Source organism: Acanthochromis polyacanthus, chromosome 6, assembly GCF_021347895.1.
Source record: "Acanthochromis polyacanthus isolate Apoly-LR-REF ecotype Palm Island chromosome 6, KAUST_Apoly_ChrSc, whole genome shotgun sequence".
NCBI lineage: Eukaryota > Metazoa > Chordata > Actinopteri > Pomacentridae > Acanthochromis > Acanthochromis polyacanthus.
The window spans coordinates 42623327-42644038 of NC_067118.1; the positions used below are offsets into that span (position 1 = coordinate 42623327).

At 38.6% G+C, this 20712-nt stretch overlaps 1 protein-coding gene across 1 annotated transcript; it reads right to left on the minus strand.

Annotated features, from left to right (window-relative positions):
* Positions 1 to 156: 156 nt before the first annotated feature.
* Positions 157 to 17627, minus strand: actr5 (actin related protein 5). The gene is made up of 9 exons (XM_022202494.2): positions 17211 to 17627; positions 16474 to 16712; positions 15384 to 15553; positions 13609 to 13826; positions 13356 to 13520; positions 11725 to 11829; positions 11340 to 11479; positions 10178 to 10310; positions 157 to 7994 (listed from the first exon to the last, which is right to left on the minus strand). The coding sequence occupies exons 1-9, from the start codon at positions 17592 to 17594 to the stop codon at positions 7680 to 7682; spliced, it is 1869 nt and encodes a 622-aa protein (XP_022058186.1). The 5' UTR covers positions 17595 to 17627; the 3' UTR covers positions 157 to 7679.
* Between the last annotated feature and the right edge of the window lie 3085 nt (positions 17628 to 20712).

The following is a 20712-nucleotide window of genomic DNA, read 5'->3' on the forward strand; positions in this document are numbered from 1 at the left end:
CCACATTCAGCCCAGTCTGATCTCCAGTGATCCAGACCAGTAAAACCAGTAAAACCACAGCAATAACCACAACTCTTAATGGTGCCTTTGTTTTAGTGCAAAAATGTTCACAATTAAGGAATTATCTTTTTATAAGACATCATGAACAGCCTGGAATTTCTTAAAAAAAATAAGTTTAATTTCATCAACATTCATCCTCAGTTTATCATTTCCACATTACAACTTCCAGATCACAGAGTGTCTACAAAGGAACACAACATTTAGTCACCTGGAGCTGAAACACAGAGGATTTTACTTTAAAAAATGACAAAAAAACAACAAAAAAGAGACAAAATATTACCGAAATAGCATCCAAACAAAAGCGAGAAACAAAATGACAAAAAATTAGAAAAATGACACGAAACAAAACGAAAAAGTGACAAAAAATTCAACAACAAAGTTACAAAGCGACAAAAGAATGACAAAACCATGAAACAAAACGACGATACCCAAAACAATGAATGAAGCAAAACAGAAAATGACAAAAATGACACAAAAAAAACAAGCAAGACAAAAAGGAAACACAAAACGACAAAAACGTGATGGAAACAATAAAAGTCAGCCAAAAAAAGGACTAAAAACAACAAAAACAAGACAAAATGCTACAAAAATGACACACAAACGACAAAAGTGAGAAACAAGATCACAAAAAAATGAGAAAACCGACAAAAGAAAAAAGTGACAAAAAATGACAAAACTGTGAAACAATGATAAAAGTCAGATAAAAAAGGAAAGGAAGGAGAAGGAGCGTCACACGTCTGTTCTACACTATAAAGATGATAACTATTCTGACAGACTGCTGTATTTTTGTAACCAACAGTGACATCTAGTTATTTGTTATTTGAAAAAATTCAGTTTGCCAAGTATCCTGGACAGCGTACTCCTCTGATGATCATTTGCAAAGCAGGACCCAGAAGGTGTTCTTCTCCGCAGAGGTTCATTCTAATGACTCCATCAGCCTCAGACAAGGTGTCTGCAGATGGAAATAAATCCCAGAGTGAGTCGAGGCCACGGCTCATCCTGTCATAGGGAACATGTGTGGCTCGATGTGTGCTGCAGGTCCATGGTCTCATTAGGACACGTCTTCTTCTGGGGTTTGATTTTAATGTCACACAAATAAATACACACCAATATGTCCATTTACACTTATACAAAAGGACCTAACAATAGCAACAGCTTTCTGTGTGTTCCTGTTTTCACAATCACCTTTACTACAGGAAACAACAACCTCCAGGCTAGCAAACCTCCACTCTGATAATTTCACGTTTTACAAAGGATTCGAATAAAGCCATCACCATTGTAGAGATAGTTCTGGTTTTCCTGCATGTAAATGTTCCACCAAAAAAAACTCCCCTGTTGCTATTCTGAGGGGACACCATCACTGCATCCTTTTCTCAGCTCCGCCCGAGAAGACTGGGATTCATTTAAAGGAACACAAACAGGCCACAGCATTTTTTAACCCTTCAGCTCCATGATAATGACCCGCAGACAGGCTAAAAACAGGGTACAATACAGAATGAAGTATGTCTAATAAGGACACTAATCTGGGCATATTTAAGCAGCATTTTACACCTGTTTTAAAGTCACCCCACATCTGCCTCTCCAATAAGGATAACTTTCTGATGGTGTCTTGAAAGGTTTCTCTGAAAAGTGTAAAGTTGGGTTCAAGTCACTCAGAGAGCGACAAAAGTTAAGTAATCCAAAGCGTCTCCAAGTGTCGACTTTCCAGTGTTAAACCAAACACATTCTGCCCTCAAAATAACTCATTCTGGGTTTTATGCTGTTTGTGTCTCACACTGGTGGACAATCCAGAACTGCATCACACTGCCAGAATAAGTGAATGGTTCATGTGATGTTGGGATTGTGGTCCTGTTCTCCACTTTGTTACTGCTGTGAAAACAAGCTCACAACATCCACCGTTCTCTGGTACAAACACCGCAAACTAAAGCAAAATATTTCAGTACAGTCTTATTAGAAACACCCAACTGTTTGCAATTGGACAGCAGCTCCTCACAAACTGTTCATCGTCTGTCTTTAGGATCTGATCTCTGAGCTTATAACTCAGAGTTCCTCTGGTTCAAAGGCAGCTGACATTTCTGCCGAAGACGAAACGTTTGACAGTTTTTTGAAACCCCTGCTGGGGAGTCGAGAAGCTCTGGGGAGAATTTTTAACTTTTTAGCTAAAATCACATTTAGGCATTCACTTTGCAGTCTAAAATATGTTTTAAAAATCTCACAAGAAAAGGGTCTTTAAAGGAGAAATGAAGCTGCATCTATACACCGTTTAATCCTCATTAAGGGAGGCAGGAGTGAGGGTGAAGGTTCACCTGGACAGGTAAGAGTCTGCAACAGGACTACACAGAGAGACACAGAATCACCAGTTAACCTCAGCATGTTTGTGGACTGTGGGAGGAAGCTGGAGAACCTGGAGAAAAGCCACACATGTACAGGAGAACATGGAGACTCCACACTGCAAAAACTCCAAATCTTACCAAGTCTGTTTGTCTTATTTTTAGTCAAAATGTCTCATCCCACTTGGTTTAAGATAAATTCACTTAATAAATGACATTTCAGCAAGATGGAGGGACTTGTTTTAAGACAATGAATCTTAAATATTTTGTTAAGTCAAACAATCTGGAAATTATCTTGTTTTAACCCTCCTGTCGTCCTGCGGGTCAAATTGACCCATTTTAAAGTTTAAAAATGTGGAAAAAATAGTAATTTTCACAGTGAAAAGTTCCACATTTTCAACATTTTTTGGGGAAATTTTTGAACAGTTTTTGATGGAAATAAAGAAATGTCAAAAAAAATGTTTCTTTAAGAACATTCACATAAAAATCAACCAAAATCCAGCGAAATTCGGTGGATTTTGGTTGATTTTTATGTGAATGTTCTTAAAGAAACAATTCGAAGTTTTAGTGATATACATGGAATCACTTTAGATATTTTTAGGATATTTTTTTGGAAGATTTTTTTCGTTTCTATTAAATATTTACAATTTTTATAGATTTCTTTTATTTTCTTCCCGAATTTGAGGATTTTTTAAAAAAAATAAAAGTTTTAAGGGAAACCTTTAAGGATTTTTCTTAAAGAAGATTTTGCTATTTTTTTAAAATAAATTTAGGGAATTTTTTGCAGATTTTAAAAAAAAAAAATTTCAGACAAGGAATATTTTCTGGTGCTGTAAATGAGCTTAAAATAAATCTTCCCAGCTAATTTTAAGGTCTAAATATTCTAAATATCATATCTTACTTCAAGAAATCTTACCAAGACATTTTTCACTTGTTCTATTGGCAGATTTTTTCACTTATTTCAAGATAAAAGTTCTTTGAAATAAGTTTTTTTTCCTTGTTTTCAGAGGGGCATTGTTTCCAGTGGATGCAGGAAGATCCAGGAAGGCTGGGACACGAACCGGGATCTTCCAGCTGTGAGGCAACAGTACTAACCACTGATCCACTGTGCAGCCCCTCGCCAACGACATGTATTAAAGAATTACAACCTAACCTAATTAAGTCATTCACATGTGTGATGTCTAACGTGATGTAAAATAATAACTTTAAATTTTAATACTGATCATATTAGATGCACATTCAGGCAAACATTTGTTATTTGATTATGACTGATATCATTTGCAGTCATTTAGACTGATGCCATACAGTGACTTCAGTTTATGTCTGTAACATTTACTTTTTAAATGCTTAGAAATCCAGTGTCCGCTCCACTTCCACACCCTCTAAAAGGTCTCCAAAAATTCTGGAGGATTCAGGGTCAGAACTGGTGAAGTTGTCTGCAACAAGCTATCATAGAATTACACATTATGCTGACAGGATCTCCTCCTAACAGGCTGGTTTTTTTTTTTTTTTTATTTTGCTACCATGAAGACGTCTCCATACCGAATTTAGAATTTGTGACAGTGACAAGTTTTACACGGGAAAAATGAAATAAAATGAGATGATCCAGCCATTAAAAAAGCTAAATAAATAAAATAAGTCTTCATCTGTCACACCTCCAGCTCTGGGTCATTATTTTTCCTTCCCCTCCACCACAGGACGGCCTGGTGTTCCTGCTGACCTACAGCGCTGCAGATCACACACAAATCCTCCTAATTGGACACAGGCCAACCCTGTGGCACAACACGGAGCAGGCTCGTTTAAAAATACACACCATCTGCATGCTGCACATACAGCCAAACCCCACAGAACGACGACTGTTCCCACCAGGAGATTCAAAACGTGTCCAGGTGAGGTGAAGGCAGGCGTTAACGTGGATAAACATGGACACAGAACGGCAGCACGTCTCGGATTTGATGCTGAATTTGAAAGCTCAGGCCTCAGGAGACCAACAAGGATCAAAACCTCTTCAGACAACTGGAACTGAACCGTACAGGATTCTACTTTATGATCAAAATGACAAAAACCAAACAAGAAAAGACAAAAAACAAGACAAATTAATACAAAAATGAGACACAAAATTACAAAAACGAGACACAAAATTACAAAAAATGAGACAAATGACACGAAACAAAACAAAAAAAGAGACAAAAAATTTGACAAAGAAGTTACAAAGCAACAAAAATGAGAAAAAAATTACACAAACAAGACCCAAAATGACAAAAGTGACAAAAACATTGAATAAAGCGAAACATAAAATGAAAAAAAGACAAAAAAACATAAGCAAGACATAAAGGAAACACAAAATGACAAAAACATGAGAGAACTGATAAAAGTCAGACAAAAAAACAACAAAAACAAGGCAAAACATTGCAAAAATGAGACACAAAGTGACAAAAAATGAGACAAACGACACTAAACAAAACAATAAAAGACCAAAAATCTGATAAAAAAGTTATAAAATGACCAAAAAATGTACAAACTACAAAAATAAGACAAAACAATTACACAAATAACACAAAGATCCAACATGACAAAAGCAAGAAACAAAACAACAAAAAAGCAGACTACCAACACAAGCAAGACAAAAAAAAAAAAAAAAACACAAAACGATGCACAAAACACCAAATAAAGCAAAACACAAAACAACAAAAATAGGACAAAAACACACACGCCAGACAAAAATGAGACACAAAATGTCAGACAAGAAAACAAAACTAAATAAATTTGACAAATAAGTCACAAAACAACAAAAAATGGACATAAACAAGACCAAAAAATGACCTAAAAGAAAGGAACAAAATGAACAAATAGACAAAAAACACAAGTGAGACAAAAGGGAAACACAAAATGACAAAAACAAGACAAGATGTTACAAAAATGAGACACAAAGAACAATCTAGTATTTTACTTTCTGATCCAAACAACTTGTCATGGTCTAGAAATGATTTTAAATTTATAGTTTTACTAATTTACAATCTGCAGTTAATGTCTTCTCTGTAATTTTTACACTTTGAGGGCCGGATTGGACCCTCTGGAGGACCACTTTTGGACCACGGGCCTCATGTTGGACACCCCTGATCATCTGTGGCGTCACACGAACCAAAAGTCGCACAAATGGAAAGCTAAATATAAAAAAAGGAGGCAGAAAACAGCCATTATCTGTTGTTTTCTTGCCCTAAAGCCCCCTTGAAATGCAGCGTAGCCATAGTAATAAATCCTGGTTACTCGGTTCGACACATAAAAGATCGCTTTGTTGTGTTTTTTTTCTTCTTTTTAATCCCTCTTGTTAAATTTGAGCCAATCACCCTGCAGTCTGAGGCCTGTGTCGGCTCTGATTAGCCCCTCGGTGTGAGCGTCTGGTCGCCATGCCGCCGCTTGAGAGAAAGCAGAAGGTTTGAACCTCCAGTTTAACGCCACATAATGCCATTAGATGTCTGCCGGGTTAAGGAGGAGGACCAGAGAAGAACAGCTGACAGCTTCTCGGATCAGATGTGGAGGAAAAAATAAAACTTACTGTGATTAATAAATTACATCATCAAAGTCTCACATGATCTGGAGAACATTAAACCGATTAAACTGCAGGTTTCTGGGTCAGCAGGACCAACATGAAGGGAACCGTTTGTTCAAATGGCACTCATGAAAAACAAAAACAAAGTATTAAAAATTCTATTGTTCATCAAAATGTGACTTTTCCAGTTTGACTGAGGAAGCTCACATTAAAGAAAATGTAGATCAGTTTACTGCAGTATAATAATGTATGAATAAAGACAGAATCATTTTATGTTCACCTACGCCATCCAGTGGTGCAACAGGAAACTGCAATTCCACAAATATTTAAAGCGCTTAACCCTCCTGTTGTCTTCATTTATGGGCACCAAAGTATTGTTTCCTTGTTTGAAAAAAAAAAAATTCAGCAAATTTCTGAAAATTTGCAAAACCTTCAGGAAGAAAATTCCAATAATTACTTAAATGTTTCCTTTAAACATTACATTAAAAAAAATCCTAAAATTTGGCAAGAAAATTCCTGTAAATATTTAAAAAAAAACAACTGTAAAAATCTTCCAAAAAAAAAAAACCCTAAAAATATCTAAAATGATTCCATATATATCAGTAAAACGTTTGATATTTTCTTTAAGAACATTCACATAAAAATCATTTTTTCCAGCAAATGAAATGAAATTTCTGACGTCTACATTTTCACACTTTTGGAAAATTTTGAACATTTCTTGGTGGAAAAAAGAAATGTTAAAAAAATGTTTCTTTAAGAACATTCAGGGGGAAAAAAATCAACCAAAATCCAGCAAAATTCACTGGATTTTGGTTGATTTTTTTCTGAATGTTCTTAAAGAAAATATTAGAAGTTTTACTGATATATATGCAATCACTTTAGATATTTTTGGAAGACTTTTACTCATTTTTAAAAATATTTACAAGAATTTTCTTGCCAAATCTGGGGGATTTTTTTTAATTTAATTTTTCAGGGAATTTTTTAAGGAATTACTGGAGTTTTCTTCCTGAAGGTTTTGGAAATTTTCAGAAATTTGGGAAATTTTTTGCAGAGTTTTTGGATTTTTTTTTTCAAACAAGGAAACAATATTTTTTGATGCTTGTAAATGAGGACAACAGGAATGTTAATCAGAAGCAGCAGCAAAGCTTTTACTGATCTGTCGCATTTAATTTAGGCAGTTTTTAATCTGTCTAAAGACTTGTGTGTCCTTTTCTTATACATGTATTGTTCATTTGGTATCTTTCTTCTTCCCAGGTCATCACTGTAAAGGAGAAATTGCTCTCGACTGATCTTTCCGAGTAAAATAAAGAATTATAAAAAAATAAAATAAAAAGCAGCAGCATCAAACAGCTGCCAGATTTCCCCTCAACTTGTCATTCAACAAAAAACAAGCAGCTGTTTTTTTCCAGTGAAAATATATACATATATTTAAAAAAAAACAACAAATTAAATTTACAGAATAACACAAAAAACGCCCCCACGAGAGCTTTACCAGCATCAGTTTGGTGACCATTCAATATGAAGGCTCTCTGGTGGCTTCATAAAGTTTAAAACAGGCAGAATGAGCCCCGATATTCCTGCTACATGAAGGAAAAGTCCACTTTCTAATAGAGAAAATACAGCTTCTACTTCTGAGCGTTGCTTGGTTTTAACTGAAACATCATCAGTCAGATTTACCGCTGATTCCCACCTGAGCTCCCTGAAATGCATGATGGGAGTCCAACTGAAGGTAAACACTTCTAGGAGGTAACCATGGTGACAACAGCAGCACCGGAGGAGGAGGAGGGGGTGGATGTAACCGTGGCGACCGCAGGAGAAGCTCCGGCTGACGTCTGCGAGGCGACGGGCGGCTCGGCAGGGCGAGTGAGGACGGGTTTGACGATCTTCAGGGGGACGAAGGTGTTGGAGGCGCAGTGTTCGCTCAGATACTCGCCTCCTTTCTCCTCGTACTCCTGCCGGCTGATCCAGCCCTCTGCTCCTCCGGCTGGGTGCTCCAGGGCCCAGTCCCGAGCTCCGAACCAGGAGTCCAGCGCCGGCCGCGTCGCCATGGTTACCTGTCAGTCAGAGTTCAACCGCATCAGGCAACCTCCAAGAGTTTTAATCCGGTCCTTATTAAATGTTTTATTAAAGGTTCATTCTGAATTTGGGAAACATTATTTGAAGTTCTCTGGATGTGCTGCAGAAAACACTGAATCTGAAGGAACTCATCACCACTGGAACCTTTATAAACAGCATAAATCAGGGGTGTCCAACACTTTTTTTTAGTAAAAATGGGTCATTTTGGACCAATTATTTGTAATTTTTTAAACCTTTTCAGTCATCCCAGACCATTAACTCATCCTGGACAGGTTCTGAACAGTAAAAGAGGATTTTTTAAGTAAGTTCTGGACTAATCTGAGTAATTTCTAGTCATTTTGCACATATTTTGGGTCATTTTTGACAAAATTTGAAAACATTTAGAGAACATACTTATTTTATGAGGTCAAATTTGAGTCATTTTGGACGAGTTTTTTTTCCTTTTTAGTCATTTTTGGAACCCTACTAAGCCATCCTAGATGTTTACGCTTCAGTGCGTCGTAGGTGTACCGCCGGCGGTACACCTACTAATTTGCATAGGAATTTCAAGAATGTCCGACGGCTGCAAACACGATTATACAAACACTATACACCGATGGAAAGCTTAGATTCTCATCAATCCGCCGGTATAAACCACTTTCAGATGCGATTACTACAGCGGGTGAGAAAAACACATTTGTCCGACAAAAACGAATATTCATCCATCCGTTCTCTATACACGGCTTCAACGCACACAGCGCGACTCACATTTCCGGGTTCATTATTACACACAAAAAAAAAGATTCCACAAAAAACGGCCATAATCCAACCTTTTACATCCAGATGACACAAGCCAGTAAACTGTTTTGTCCAAAACATGTCCTGAAGTCGGTATAAAATCCCCGAATCGGTCATTTTCAAGGAAATGCACCTCGTGATGCCCGTCCAATATTCCCCGTATTTTTCGTAATTTTTTTTATTTAAAAATAGAATATTAGCGATTTTTTGTACTGAAAACGGCTGGAATTGACTGAAGCTTAAAGGGTTAACTCATCCTGGACAGGTTTTGAACAGTTAAGGAGGATTTTCTGAGCAAAATCTGGATGAATTTAAGTAATTTCTCGTCATTTTGCACATATTTTGGGTCATTTTTGACAACTTTGGAACTTATCCATCAGAAATGATCCAAGGAGCAACTGATTAAACTGTGGGGGTGTTTCTGAGCCGCCCGCTACATGTTTAGGTCACGTGATTCAGTATCCGTACATAACATACACATGCAGAACACACGCCTGAGCTCAGAGCAGATCATTTATTTAAGATTTCATCCATCAGAAATGATACAAAGACTGAGGAATGGAGGAGGACTGCTCTCTGATGGATGGTATTAGCACCTCTGACCAGAACTGATCCAGAATCCTCTCCTCTCAGCAGAGATCTCCTTCATTTGTTTTAAAACCAACATTTGATGTCAACACGTTACTTTATTTGTATTTGTTTTTATTTTGCTTTTAATAAACTTGGCAAAAACGTGACAGCCGCGTTATCTTTGAAAAATCACCACATTTACACTGTTTATAAAATCCACAAAACTGTAAAAACTGAACTAGTATCAGTACAGAAGAACAGTTTCTTCAGAAAACTTGACCAAATCTTAGTTTAAAATAGTAAACTTTATGAAAAATAACTTTATTCTACATCTCTCATTAAAATGTTGCCCTAAGCAGATCCGGTAATAAAAATGATCTGAACTCATCCTGGGCACTTGGAAAATATTATATATTACATTTTTTGTAAATTAATAATCACAGGAATTCTACTTTTTGTGATTTATAGCACTGTAACTGTCATAGTGCACAAAAAACATGCTGTTTCCATAGAGACGTAGGAAGGTGCTCGGGGTTATTGGAACATTTAAAAAGACAGGAATCAAATCATAGTTCAAATTATTTAGCTTTTAGCATTTACAGCTGTAGAAAAATGTATTAGCAACACTGACAAGAGGGCAACCTTTGCAGCCAGAATCTATACAGTCAAACATGAACCTTTTTCAAATCCTAAATAAAAACTAAAATCAGATTTTTCTGACAGTATTTGGTCTGCACAGGTCAACATGTGAAATATGCACGTTTGGTTTGTGATTGTGGATTAATTTCTGATTAAAACAGGAGGCAGACTTTACCTTAAACTGCGACTGGAACGGCCTCATGGACAGAAGCTCTCGCTCCACTCGCTCCTTCATCCCTGGATACTGCATGTTCCCCCCAGTCAGAAACACGTTGCTCACCAGCGCCTCCTGCTGCTCCGGAGTGTACCTGAGTTTAGAAAGAAGGAGGAGGAAAACATTACAGGGTCAGTCTATAACTGACTCCATGGGATGTATCTGCATACATTTTTATTAAAAGTTAAAAAAAAAAAGTTTTTATGTTCATTATGATCATGTCTTTATAAATCCCATAATTATTTATTATGGAAACAATCACTTATTAATAAAAAAATGACTGGATGTCACTAAAATATCAACTAAATAACGTCTGAATTTAACACAAACCACCTTCTAATGAGCTAAACAATAATAACATGAGCTGATTCACAAATAGTTTGGATTGTGTTCTTTTATTAAGTTGAGATAATCATGACAGATATTTCTTTTTTGGCGATATATCACATTTTATATGAAAAATATCAAATTAAATCCCTTTCCACTGAGTTCTCCGTTACAGAAACACATTTATAGAAAGTGAGTTACTTCCAGATCACATGACCTGCTCAGTTTGGTTCTTTTTTGGTCATTTTCCGTTTGTTTTGTGGTCATTTTAGGTCTTTTTGTGGTCGTTTTGTGCATTTTGAGGCCATTGTCAATCTGTTCGTGATCATTTTAAGTGTTTTTTGGTCATTTTGCAACTTTTTGTAGTTATTTTGTGTGTCTCTCATCATTTTTAGTCTTTATATGATAATTATCTGTCTCACTGAGTCATTTTGTGTTTTTCTGTGCTCATTTTGTGTCATTTTGTGTGTTTTTGTGGTAATGTGCCTTTTTGTGGTCGTTTTTGTGTGTCTTTGTGCCTTTTTGTGGTTGTTTTGTGTGTCTTTGTGCTCATTTTGTTTCTTTTTTGGTCATTTTCCGACTATTTTTTGGGCATTTTACGTCTTTTTGTGGTCATTTTGCACCCCCTTTGTGGCCTTTTTCAGTCTACTTGTGGTAATTTTAGGTATTTTGTGGTCATTTTGTGTCTTTTTGAGCAATTATATATTGACCTAGCATGAGGTTGTGTGTTTATATTCATCTTGCGGTACACGTGTGCTTGCTGGTTTCATGCGTGTTTCTTATATTGCATCATTACCTGGCCAGGACGTACTGCAGCGTCTCCATCAGTCCCATCTGGTCCTCTCCAGTGAGCGACGGCTGAAACAGGATCTCTGGACACCGAAGACGCTCCGTCCCCACAAACAGCTGGTGGTACTCGGCCATGTTGAACACGGGCTGGACAGCAGAATAGAACAGAATAGAATCGAAATACTTTATTAATCACAGACGGGAAATTACTTTGCTACACTAGATAAGCAAAAAGAATAACACAAAACACTAAATGTCTTATGTAAAGGATGTACAAATGTTAAAGTGTTGTAAAATTGGACTAAAAGTTTCCTAACAAATGTTTCCCATCAGGTGATTCCCCATCCAGCGCTAATGAGGCTCTAAAACTCCCAGCAGCCCCGTGCCGCTACCTGAACCACATTAGCGGGTTTTTCTGGCAGCGTGTCCTCAGGGAAGTCAGAATCCATCAGCGCCACTCCGTCTCCTTCGTCCATCGGCTGCTCCAGCTCAGACACCTGACAGAGAGCGACAGAACGGCCTCAGGCTTAATGTGAGCTGCAGCAGAAGCAGCCCCGCAGCACATTCACCCTAATGACATTCCTCCTGATTAACCATCAGATCATTGGAATTCCACTCCAGCATCGTGATCAGCTGCTGTCACTTTTTCATGTAGTTTTGCTGCTTAACTCCTCTGTACAGTTACCAGCTACAGCAGGGTGTCCAACATGAGGCCCGTGGGCCAAAAGTGGTCCTCCAGAGGGTCCAATCCGGCCCTCAGAGTGTAAAAATTCCAGAGAAGACATTAACTGCAGATTGTAAATTAGTAAAACTATAAATTTAAAATCATTTCTAGACCATGACAAGTTGTTTAGATCATAAAGTAAAATATTAGATTGTTCTTTCTTCTTTTTGTGCCTCATTTTTGTAATATTTTGTCTTGTTTTTGTTGTTTTTTGTCTTTTTTCATCTGACTTTTGTCATTTGTCTCATGTTTTTGTTTTCTTTCTCGTTTTTTCCATTTTTTGACTCGTTTGTGTCATTTGTCCATTTTTTGTTGCTCTGTACCTTTTATGTCTAATTTTTTGTTTTGTTTCATGTCACTTGTCGCTTTGTGTCTCATTTTTGTAATATTTTGTCATGTTTTTTGTCTTTCTTTTGTAATTTGTCTTCCATTTTTGTTGTTTTGTTTCTCGCTTTTGTCATTTTGGGTCCCATTTTTGTAATATTTTGTCTTGTTTTTGTTGTTTTTTTCATCCAGGTGACTAAATGTTGTGTTCCTTTGTAGACACTCTGTGATCTGGAAGTTGTAATGTGGAAATGATAAACTGAGGATGAACGCTGATTTCTTCATAAATTTCAGGTTGTTCATGATGTTTTGTAAAAAGATAATTCCTTAAATGTGAACATTTTTGCACTGAAACAAAGGAACCATGAGGAGTTGTGGTTATTTCTACAATTCATTATTTATAGGTTATTATGGTGTGGTTTTACTGGTTTTACTGGAGATCAGAGTGGACTGAATGTGGAACCTGGACTAGAATGAGTTTGAACTAGAGCATTTACATGCGCGGCTTATAGCCAAAAACAGCACAGACAGAAACAGAATTAATACCATCATATCCTGAGGTTGCATATATATTATCTGGCATTTAATAGCAAAATGCTGGAGCAGATTTAGTTTCACTGGAACACAAATTGAGAGATTGTTAACACCAGACTGATTAACAGATTAATGAATGTAAAGTGTTTACACAACACCACATAAACAACGACATTACAGTAACTGTTCTTTGCATTAATTTCTATCCTAACAAAATGATCTTTTTGGCTTCCAGTGCTGTTTGGGTCATTTTTGACAAAATTTGAAAACATTTAGAGAACATACTTATTTTATGAGGTCAAATTTGAGTCATTTTGGACGAGTTTTTTTTCCTTTTTAGTCATTTTTGGAACCCTACTAAGCCATCCTAGATGTTTACGCTTCAGACACACAGCATTTATACACTAACATGTCAGGATGATTCGATGGAGCGCCGCCTACCTCCGTCTTCCCCTCTGCTCCGTCGCTGTGCAGCAGCTTCTGTCTGCCCTGCTCTACAGCCAGCTGCAGCTTGTTGATGTAGGACTGCAGTTCTTCTGCTGAGTCCATGTTGAGCTGCACTAGGCTCTTGTGGAACTGATCCAACAGGCCGTCCTCCAGCAGCTCCTGCACTCACCAAGCTCTATGATCAGCGTTTTATAATAAGCATACAATAACTAGGGTTAGACTCTGAATGACACAGCGGGTTTCTTGCCTGAACTGCCATCAGTCTGTCCAGCCTCTCCTGGTCCTGCTGCAGCTTCTCCTCTCGACGGCGAGCGTTAATCTCCTGAAGTCTTCGAAGCTGCTGAGCTCTTCTCTCCTGCCTCTCCTCCACGCTCACACATCCACCTGGAACCTTACCCGAAAAAGGAAGCTGAATACGGTGAACTTCACGCTCATAAAACTCCGGACTGCGCCACTTTTCCAGCTCTGTGGGAAACAAGACATGGAGGAAACGCGAAACAATGAGAAGAAACAACAACGCAGGAGTAGATATGTGTGTATCTCTATACAGAAGGTCCTCAGCTTACGACGTCCTCGACTTACGGCGTTTCATCGTTACATCAGAACTGGTTGGCGAGCGGAACAATACTGTATGTAACGTTGTCACACGGCACTATGAGACGGCTTTGTTTACATTTGCCGCCACATTGGATTATCCTACATATAGGGATGTCCGATATTGGCTTTTTTGCTGATAACCGATATGCCGATATTGTCCACCTCTCAATTTCTGATTCCGGTATCAACCAATGCCAATACCGTAAATACTTCCAAACCACAGACATACTGTTAGTCAGGGACAGTAAGCTTGTTCCTGCAGCCACATGTTTACACGCTTCACGAAACAGTTTGATGATGTCATCATTTGCACACCGGTAACTGTCGGTGAAATCCAAGCATTATTTTATCGGTTTTCATGATAGGCAAAAAAACGTTAACGATATTAACCGATATTACATTTTTATGCCAATATCAGGTCCACCGATATTATCGGACATCCTTAGCTACATTCTAACTTCATTATGACTCCCAAGCGTACGTCAGACTTACAGTTTACATTTTCACTGGTATTTAACTGAGCTGTGTTTCAGTGTGAGCTAATGACTGTTTACATTGTTGTAGTTGTACAAATATATAAACTGACTGCAGGTAACGGCTTTGTTTACATTTTCACCAGAGTTCCAACTTGCAACTTACACCCCCTGTCAGAAGTTTTAGGACACTGTCTCATTCTAATAAAGTAGAACCTGTCCTACAACTTTTGACAGGGGGTGTATTTCATCATATGGATGTGATCAGGGCAGCACTCTGATCATACATGTAAAGTTTCAGGCAGATTGGAGCATGTTCAGGGCATTTACACAGCATTTGAAATTTCATGGCGAAGGATCAAAATTCCAGAGGCCGCCACGGACACGCCCTTTGACTTTGGAAAAAGATTTTAATAACTTTGGATCATTAAGGCCTCCTGTATGTACTGACCCAATTTGAGGTGAATTGGAGTTTCCCCCTAGGAGGAGTTCGCTCTAGAAAAAAATGAAAAATGGGCAAAATCTGACATTCAACGCAAAATAGCTCACTTCCTGTTGGGTTTGGAATGTGGCTGTCACTGACTTTTTTGTTCAGCCTGATGTGCTGCATATGTGTACCAAATTTGGTAGATACACCCCCTGTCAAAAGTTGTAGGACAGGTTCTAATTTATTTGAATGAGAAAGTGTCCTAAAACTTTTGACACGGGGTGTATGTCACACCGTAGGAACGGAACTCTGACGTAAGTCGAGGACCTCCTGTGTCGTTTTCTCACTCTTTTATATTTAAAGTCACCTCCTTCTTTACCAGTCACATTAAGAAATCTCATGTCTGTGCCCATTCAGCTGCTCAATAATGATTAACTGCTGCTGGAAATTACTTGTAAATTCACATAATATGAGATATGTCCTGAAGTATTAGCGTTTATGTCAACAGTGCCACACATGCTGTACCTTCATGATAATCCACAGCGGTGTAGCTGTGTTCATGCAGCAGCTCCTCCATGCGGCTCAGAGTGATGGCAGCGAGGTGACCTGGGTATTTGAGCTGCAGGAGGCGCTGCAGGTAAGACGCCGCCTGGCTCCCAGCGACGTTCACACGCTTACAGTTCACCGCATCCAACCTCAAATCAGAGTCAAATCAGCATCAGACCGACTACACAATCAACTCTGAAAAGCGAGTATTTCTTATACACTGAAAAAAAAATGTTGTTTTCACGGTAAAATTCCGGCAGGTGTGGTCGCCAGAACGCTACCATAAAGCATTTTCTAAATGCATTGATTTTGTTGATTTTAGGGTTTAAAAACGTGCTTCATTCCATATTTTACTGTAAAAAAAAGTTTTAACCTTTAAAAACTTGAACATTTACATGAAAATAGCATTTTTCCATCATCAACACATTTAACATTAAAAATATGTATATTTAGTAAAAACTGCAGTTTAAGCTGTCATAAATATTAAAGCATATGTCTGTGATTAGCACAAAAGTGCATCAATTTGACCCGTAACAAACTGGATTTTTACATGTAATCAATGCAGAAATCTCCATGTTATAAATATTGCAGCATGTTTCTGTTAGCAGTACAACACTGTGTACATTTAACTGGTGGGAAAAACTGAGTTCTTTTGGAGAATTAAATGCAGAATTTACAGTGCTGTTCTACATATTAGGCCATTTTTCCATTAAATCTGAGCAGGAGTCTGGAAATGTATTTTTTCAAGATTTTAAAAAAAATCTAAAAAACACACTTTTCTTCTGATTGACTAATTTACGGTGATTCAGTGCTATATAAACTGCATCAAACTGCTTTAGGGTTTACAGATTTTTACCGTAAAATGTACAAACATTTTTTTACAGTTTACTTTTCCTGTATTTGTTAGGGAACCATGCACAAACACACTGAACTCATCTGTCAGCTACGAGCTAACTCCGATGTGCACGTAGGCAAAATACCAAAAAGAAAGACAGACAATGAAAGGATTTAAATGATGAAAAATGAACTTTAAATGGGCCCTTTTAGTCTCCTCTTTGTTGGTCCTCACCTGCCGTTGACGACCGGCAGGATGTGAGAGCTGTGGTACCCAGAGGACAGAATGATGCCGGTGTGTGGCGGCTGCAGCCTCCTCTGAGAGTTATTGTGGTAGAAACTGTACAAGCCGTCCACACCATAAGAGACGTACGGGACCCGGTAGCACTCAAACAGCAGCTCAGACATCATCTGTCGACAGTGCAGCGGGTTGCAGGGAGCCTCAGTCAGCACGATGGGGTGTTCAACGCTGCCCTGCAAAAACAATAAGATAAACAGAACAGGGTCCTTACATATAGAACAGTAATGTGAAAATATCACCACAACGGTAATTAATCATCCAACAATCAGTAACAGACAGAAAACTTATGTGATCTCGAGAAGTTCTTCTTCGTTATTTGTTGCTGTTGTGCCTTTGCACAAGAACATTATCAGCACAGAACTAATTAAATAAACAATAAGCAAACCTGGCAATTTTCCTTCAGAGGGAAAAGCAAAAATCTGAATTTTTAAAGCAAAATTTTGAACATTTTCAGAATGTTTTTTTTTTGCACTAAAACAGAGGAACCATTAGGAGTTGTGTTTATTTATAGGTTATCATGCTGTGGTTTTACTGGTTTTACTGGAGATCAAATTGGGCTGAATGTGGAACCTGAACTAAGATGAGTTTGACACTTCTGGTTTAGGGACAACATACCATAATGAAACATTTATTTAAAAGATAACAGGGTATTTCCTCCGTCCACCACTGACCTCCGAGGCGATGCCCAGGTGAGTGAACACATAGTCGAAGATCAGCTCCTGGATCTCCAGGTTCACCACCACGTTCCGGTCGAACTGGCTCTTCAGCAGCCACCGCAGCGGCTCCAGGTTCGGGATGTCGTTGCCGATCTGGGTCTCGCTTCGGGCGGCCCCTCTGCTGCGCGCCGCCACCGACCTGAAGAGGAGCCGCGGAGACTCGAACCCAGCCCCGGTAGCCGCCCAGCCTGCCCGGGTCTGGAAAGAGCCATTGTCTATCACTATAGGGACCGCTGTCTGGGTTAGACACTGTGCTGGGAGCTCAAAAATAGGGTCGGGAGACGTTTTAGAGTCCTGAAAAGAGAAAATCTGACACACCGGCGGCTCTTTGGACGCCATTTTGAATGCGTGTCACTGCAAAATACAGCTGAGTGGAAGCTTAGCGTCTCAGACCTTTGGTTCCTAGCAGATTTTAATCTATTCCGACCTGCCTGAGGAGCTGTAGAGTCCGTAACTTCTTTTTATATCACTTCTGAAAACCAACTTTTACAGACGTGCTTTTATGTGAGGTTTACTTTTAGCTTTACTTAGTTTTAGTGTTTTATTCTGTATTATGTCCTGTTTATTTTAGATGTTCTCTCTGGTTTTATTTGACTTTTAGCTGCCTGGTTCTTTGGTGTGATGTCCTTTCTCTAATTCTTTCATCCTCTAATTTGTTTTGTTTTTAAGAGATAAGATAAGATAATCCTTTATTACTCCCCGTGTCCGGGGAAAATTTCCCATGTGACAGCAGCACACAGCATACAGTATGAGCAGCAATAAACAACAATATAATTATAAGCATAATAATATTCAAATAGTGCAAGAACTGCGCAGATTATGTGGTAAAGGATGATGTGATAGAGTCCAGTTTTGTGTAAACATCAGCCAGTGATGCTGGTGTTATAAAGTCTTATAGCAGATGGAATGAATGACTTGCGATAGTGCTCCTTCTTTACAGGTTAGGTGTCTCAGTCTGCTGCTGAAAAAGCTACTTAAAGACTCCACAGTGTCATGCAGTGGGTGAGAGGGATTGTCCATGATGGATGTGAGCTTTGCCAGCGTCCTCCTCTCACCCACCTCCTCTATGGAGTCCAGGGAACAGTCCAGGACAGAACTGGTCCTCCTCACCAGTCTGTTCTGTCCCTTTCAGAGCTCCATGCTCCCCAATAGACCACTGCATAGAAAACAGCAGACGCTACCACAGAGTGATAGAATGTCCGGAGCAGAGTCCTGCACACTCCAAAGGACCTCAGTCTCCTATGGTATTTATATATATATATATATATAATATATATTTATATATTTATATATTATTATCTTGTTCTTGCACTTTGGTGACTTTTGCACTCCTGTTTTTTGTTTTTGTTTCTAAGAGCCCTGTAATGTTAAATTTCTCCTTTGTGAGATTAATAAAGTCTATCTTATCTTATCTTATCTTATCTTATCTTATCAGCAGGTGGAGACGACTTTGGTCCTTCTTGTACAGGACCTCTGTGTTGTGTGACCAGTCCAGTTTGTTGTTGAGGTGAACACCCAGGTATTTGTATGAGTCCACTATCTCAATGTCCAAACCCTGGATGTTCACCGGTGCAGGCTGAGGTGTTCTCCTCCTGTGGAAGTCGATGGTCATCTCCTTCGTCTTACTGGCGTTGAGCTGCAGATGGTTTCGCTCACACCAGTCGACAAAGTCAGAGATGACTGTCCTGTACTCCATCTCGTTCCCGTCAGACACACACCCAACAATGGCTGTATCATCAGAGAATTTCTGGAGGTGACAGCTCCCTGAGTTGTAGTGGAAGTCTGATGCGTACAGGATGAAGAGATTTAATTTTAACCCCAGTAAACACATGTTTTGGCTTTATTTTTTTTAAATAAAAAATCCAAGTGTGACATAACATATTTTATAATGTTTCATAATTTAGTTATAATTTTCATATAAATATTCCTTACTTGTCTGCACTGCGGTCAAGGATTTATACGCAACAACATTCTGCAACAAAAGTGAATTTAAGAAAACAGACGCCTGCCTTCCACCAGCAGAGGTCCTTCTACACCGTGGAAGAACGAATTCTTGTGACATGAGAATGATTTGTATGTATGAATTACTGAGTAGGCAAACTTCCACTTAGATTTAATGGATGATTTGATGCACTTATAAACGATGATCATATGAATTTAATCTCCTGATATTTCTAAATAAAAAGTCATTTTTGTTGTTCTGTGTGAAGCCGTTTACAATATTCATTTATTATATGTATTTGATCACTTTGTCCAAACTGCATGCTTTGTAGTTGCCACATTTGACACAAAAACCAGATTTTAAATTAAAGTGTAAACCCAGAATTTTGAATTTATTAGAACAATGCAGCTATAAAATCAGCTTATCATTTAATTTAAAGCCATTCCCAATCTGTACACAAAACAAAATAACTGTCAGATATCTCACTGTCGTTTTCTTACCGTCATTCATCACCTGGAATTTGGGGTCAGCTGGTTATTTTGGTGAAACACACGGTCAGTGAAACCATGTAAGCAGTGGATCTCCCTCAGGCCCTGATGTGCCTGCTTTCTTTCTGTCTGCCATCCTGTTACTCTCAGCTGACCGGGCGAAGCCTCAGCTGGAAATGTGGGACACCTGCACACATCCCATCAGACTCTGTTCACATCAGTCAGACGTGTTGGAGGAAGATTTTGATTTGCAGTATCCAGGATTGCATCTTCTAAAGGTGAACTGAACCCAGTCTGACACCCAAGAGTGAAACATCCCCAAATGGATGTGGTGTGAGCTGCAGTACCAGGGCAGTGCTGGTGGCTGCTTTAGCCAGCACAATTTTCAAATCAAGCATGCATGTTTGTTAAAATACTGGAACATTTTTTTTTACCTCCTCTGTGTCCACCCATTTCTGTGAGTGCATTTGTGTTTTGAATTTGATTTCTTACTAGAATATTAGCACATTTTCATCTGTGTACATCATGTGTAGATTGAACACAAGCTTTGCAAAGACTAAACCCCTTCAATGCTGCAAGACTGATCTGCAGAGCCGCCTTTCTACCAGCAGTTTCCACCCTGAAGAACTTCTAAATCCCAAATATGCCTTTAAGATTTTTTCAGTCCCTTGCTAAATATAGCAAGGCAATGCGGCAAAATGTCCTATGCATTTGGAAACATTTCAATAAAATTACAATGTATCTTTGCCTTTCTTTCTCAACAGGAAGAAAATGACAGAAGTAAGTTTATTTGGATGGTTTTATTTCCTGGACAGCACAGCAGATATTTGGAGGAGCTGAAACAGGGATGAAGGAAGGAAGGAACGTGTGTGTGTGTGTGTGTGTGTGTGTGTGTGTGTGTGTGTGTGTGTGTGTGTGTGTGTGTGTGTGTGTGTGTGTGTGTGTCTGTGTGTGTCTGTGTGTGTCTGTGTCTGTGTGTTCTTGTATTTGCTACATGGTGAGTACCATTTTCTGCATTTAACTATCA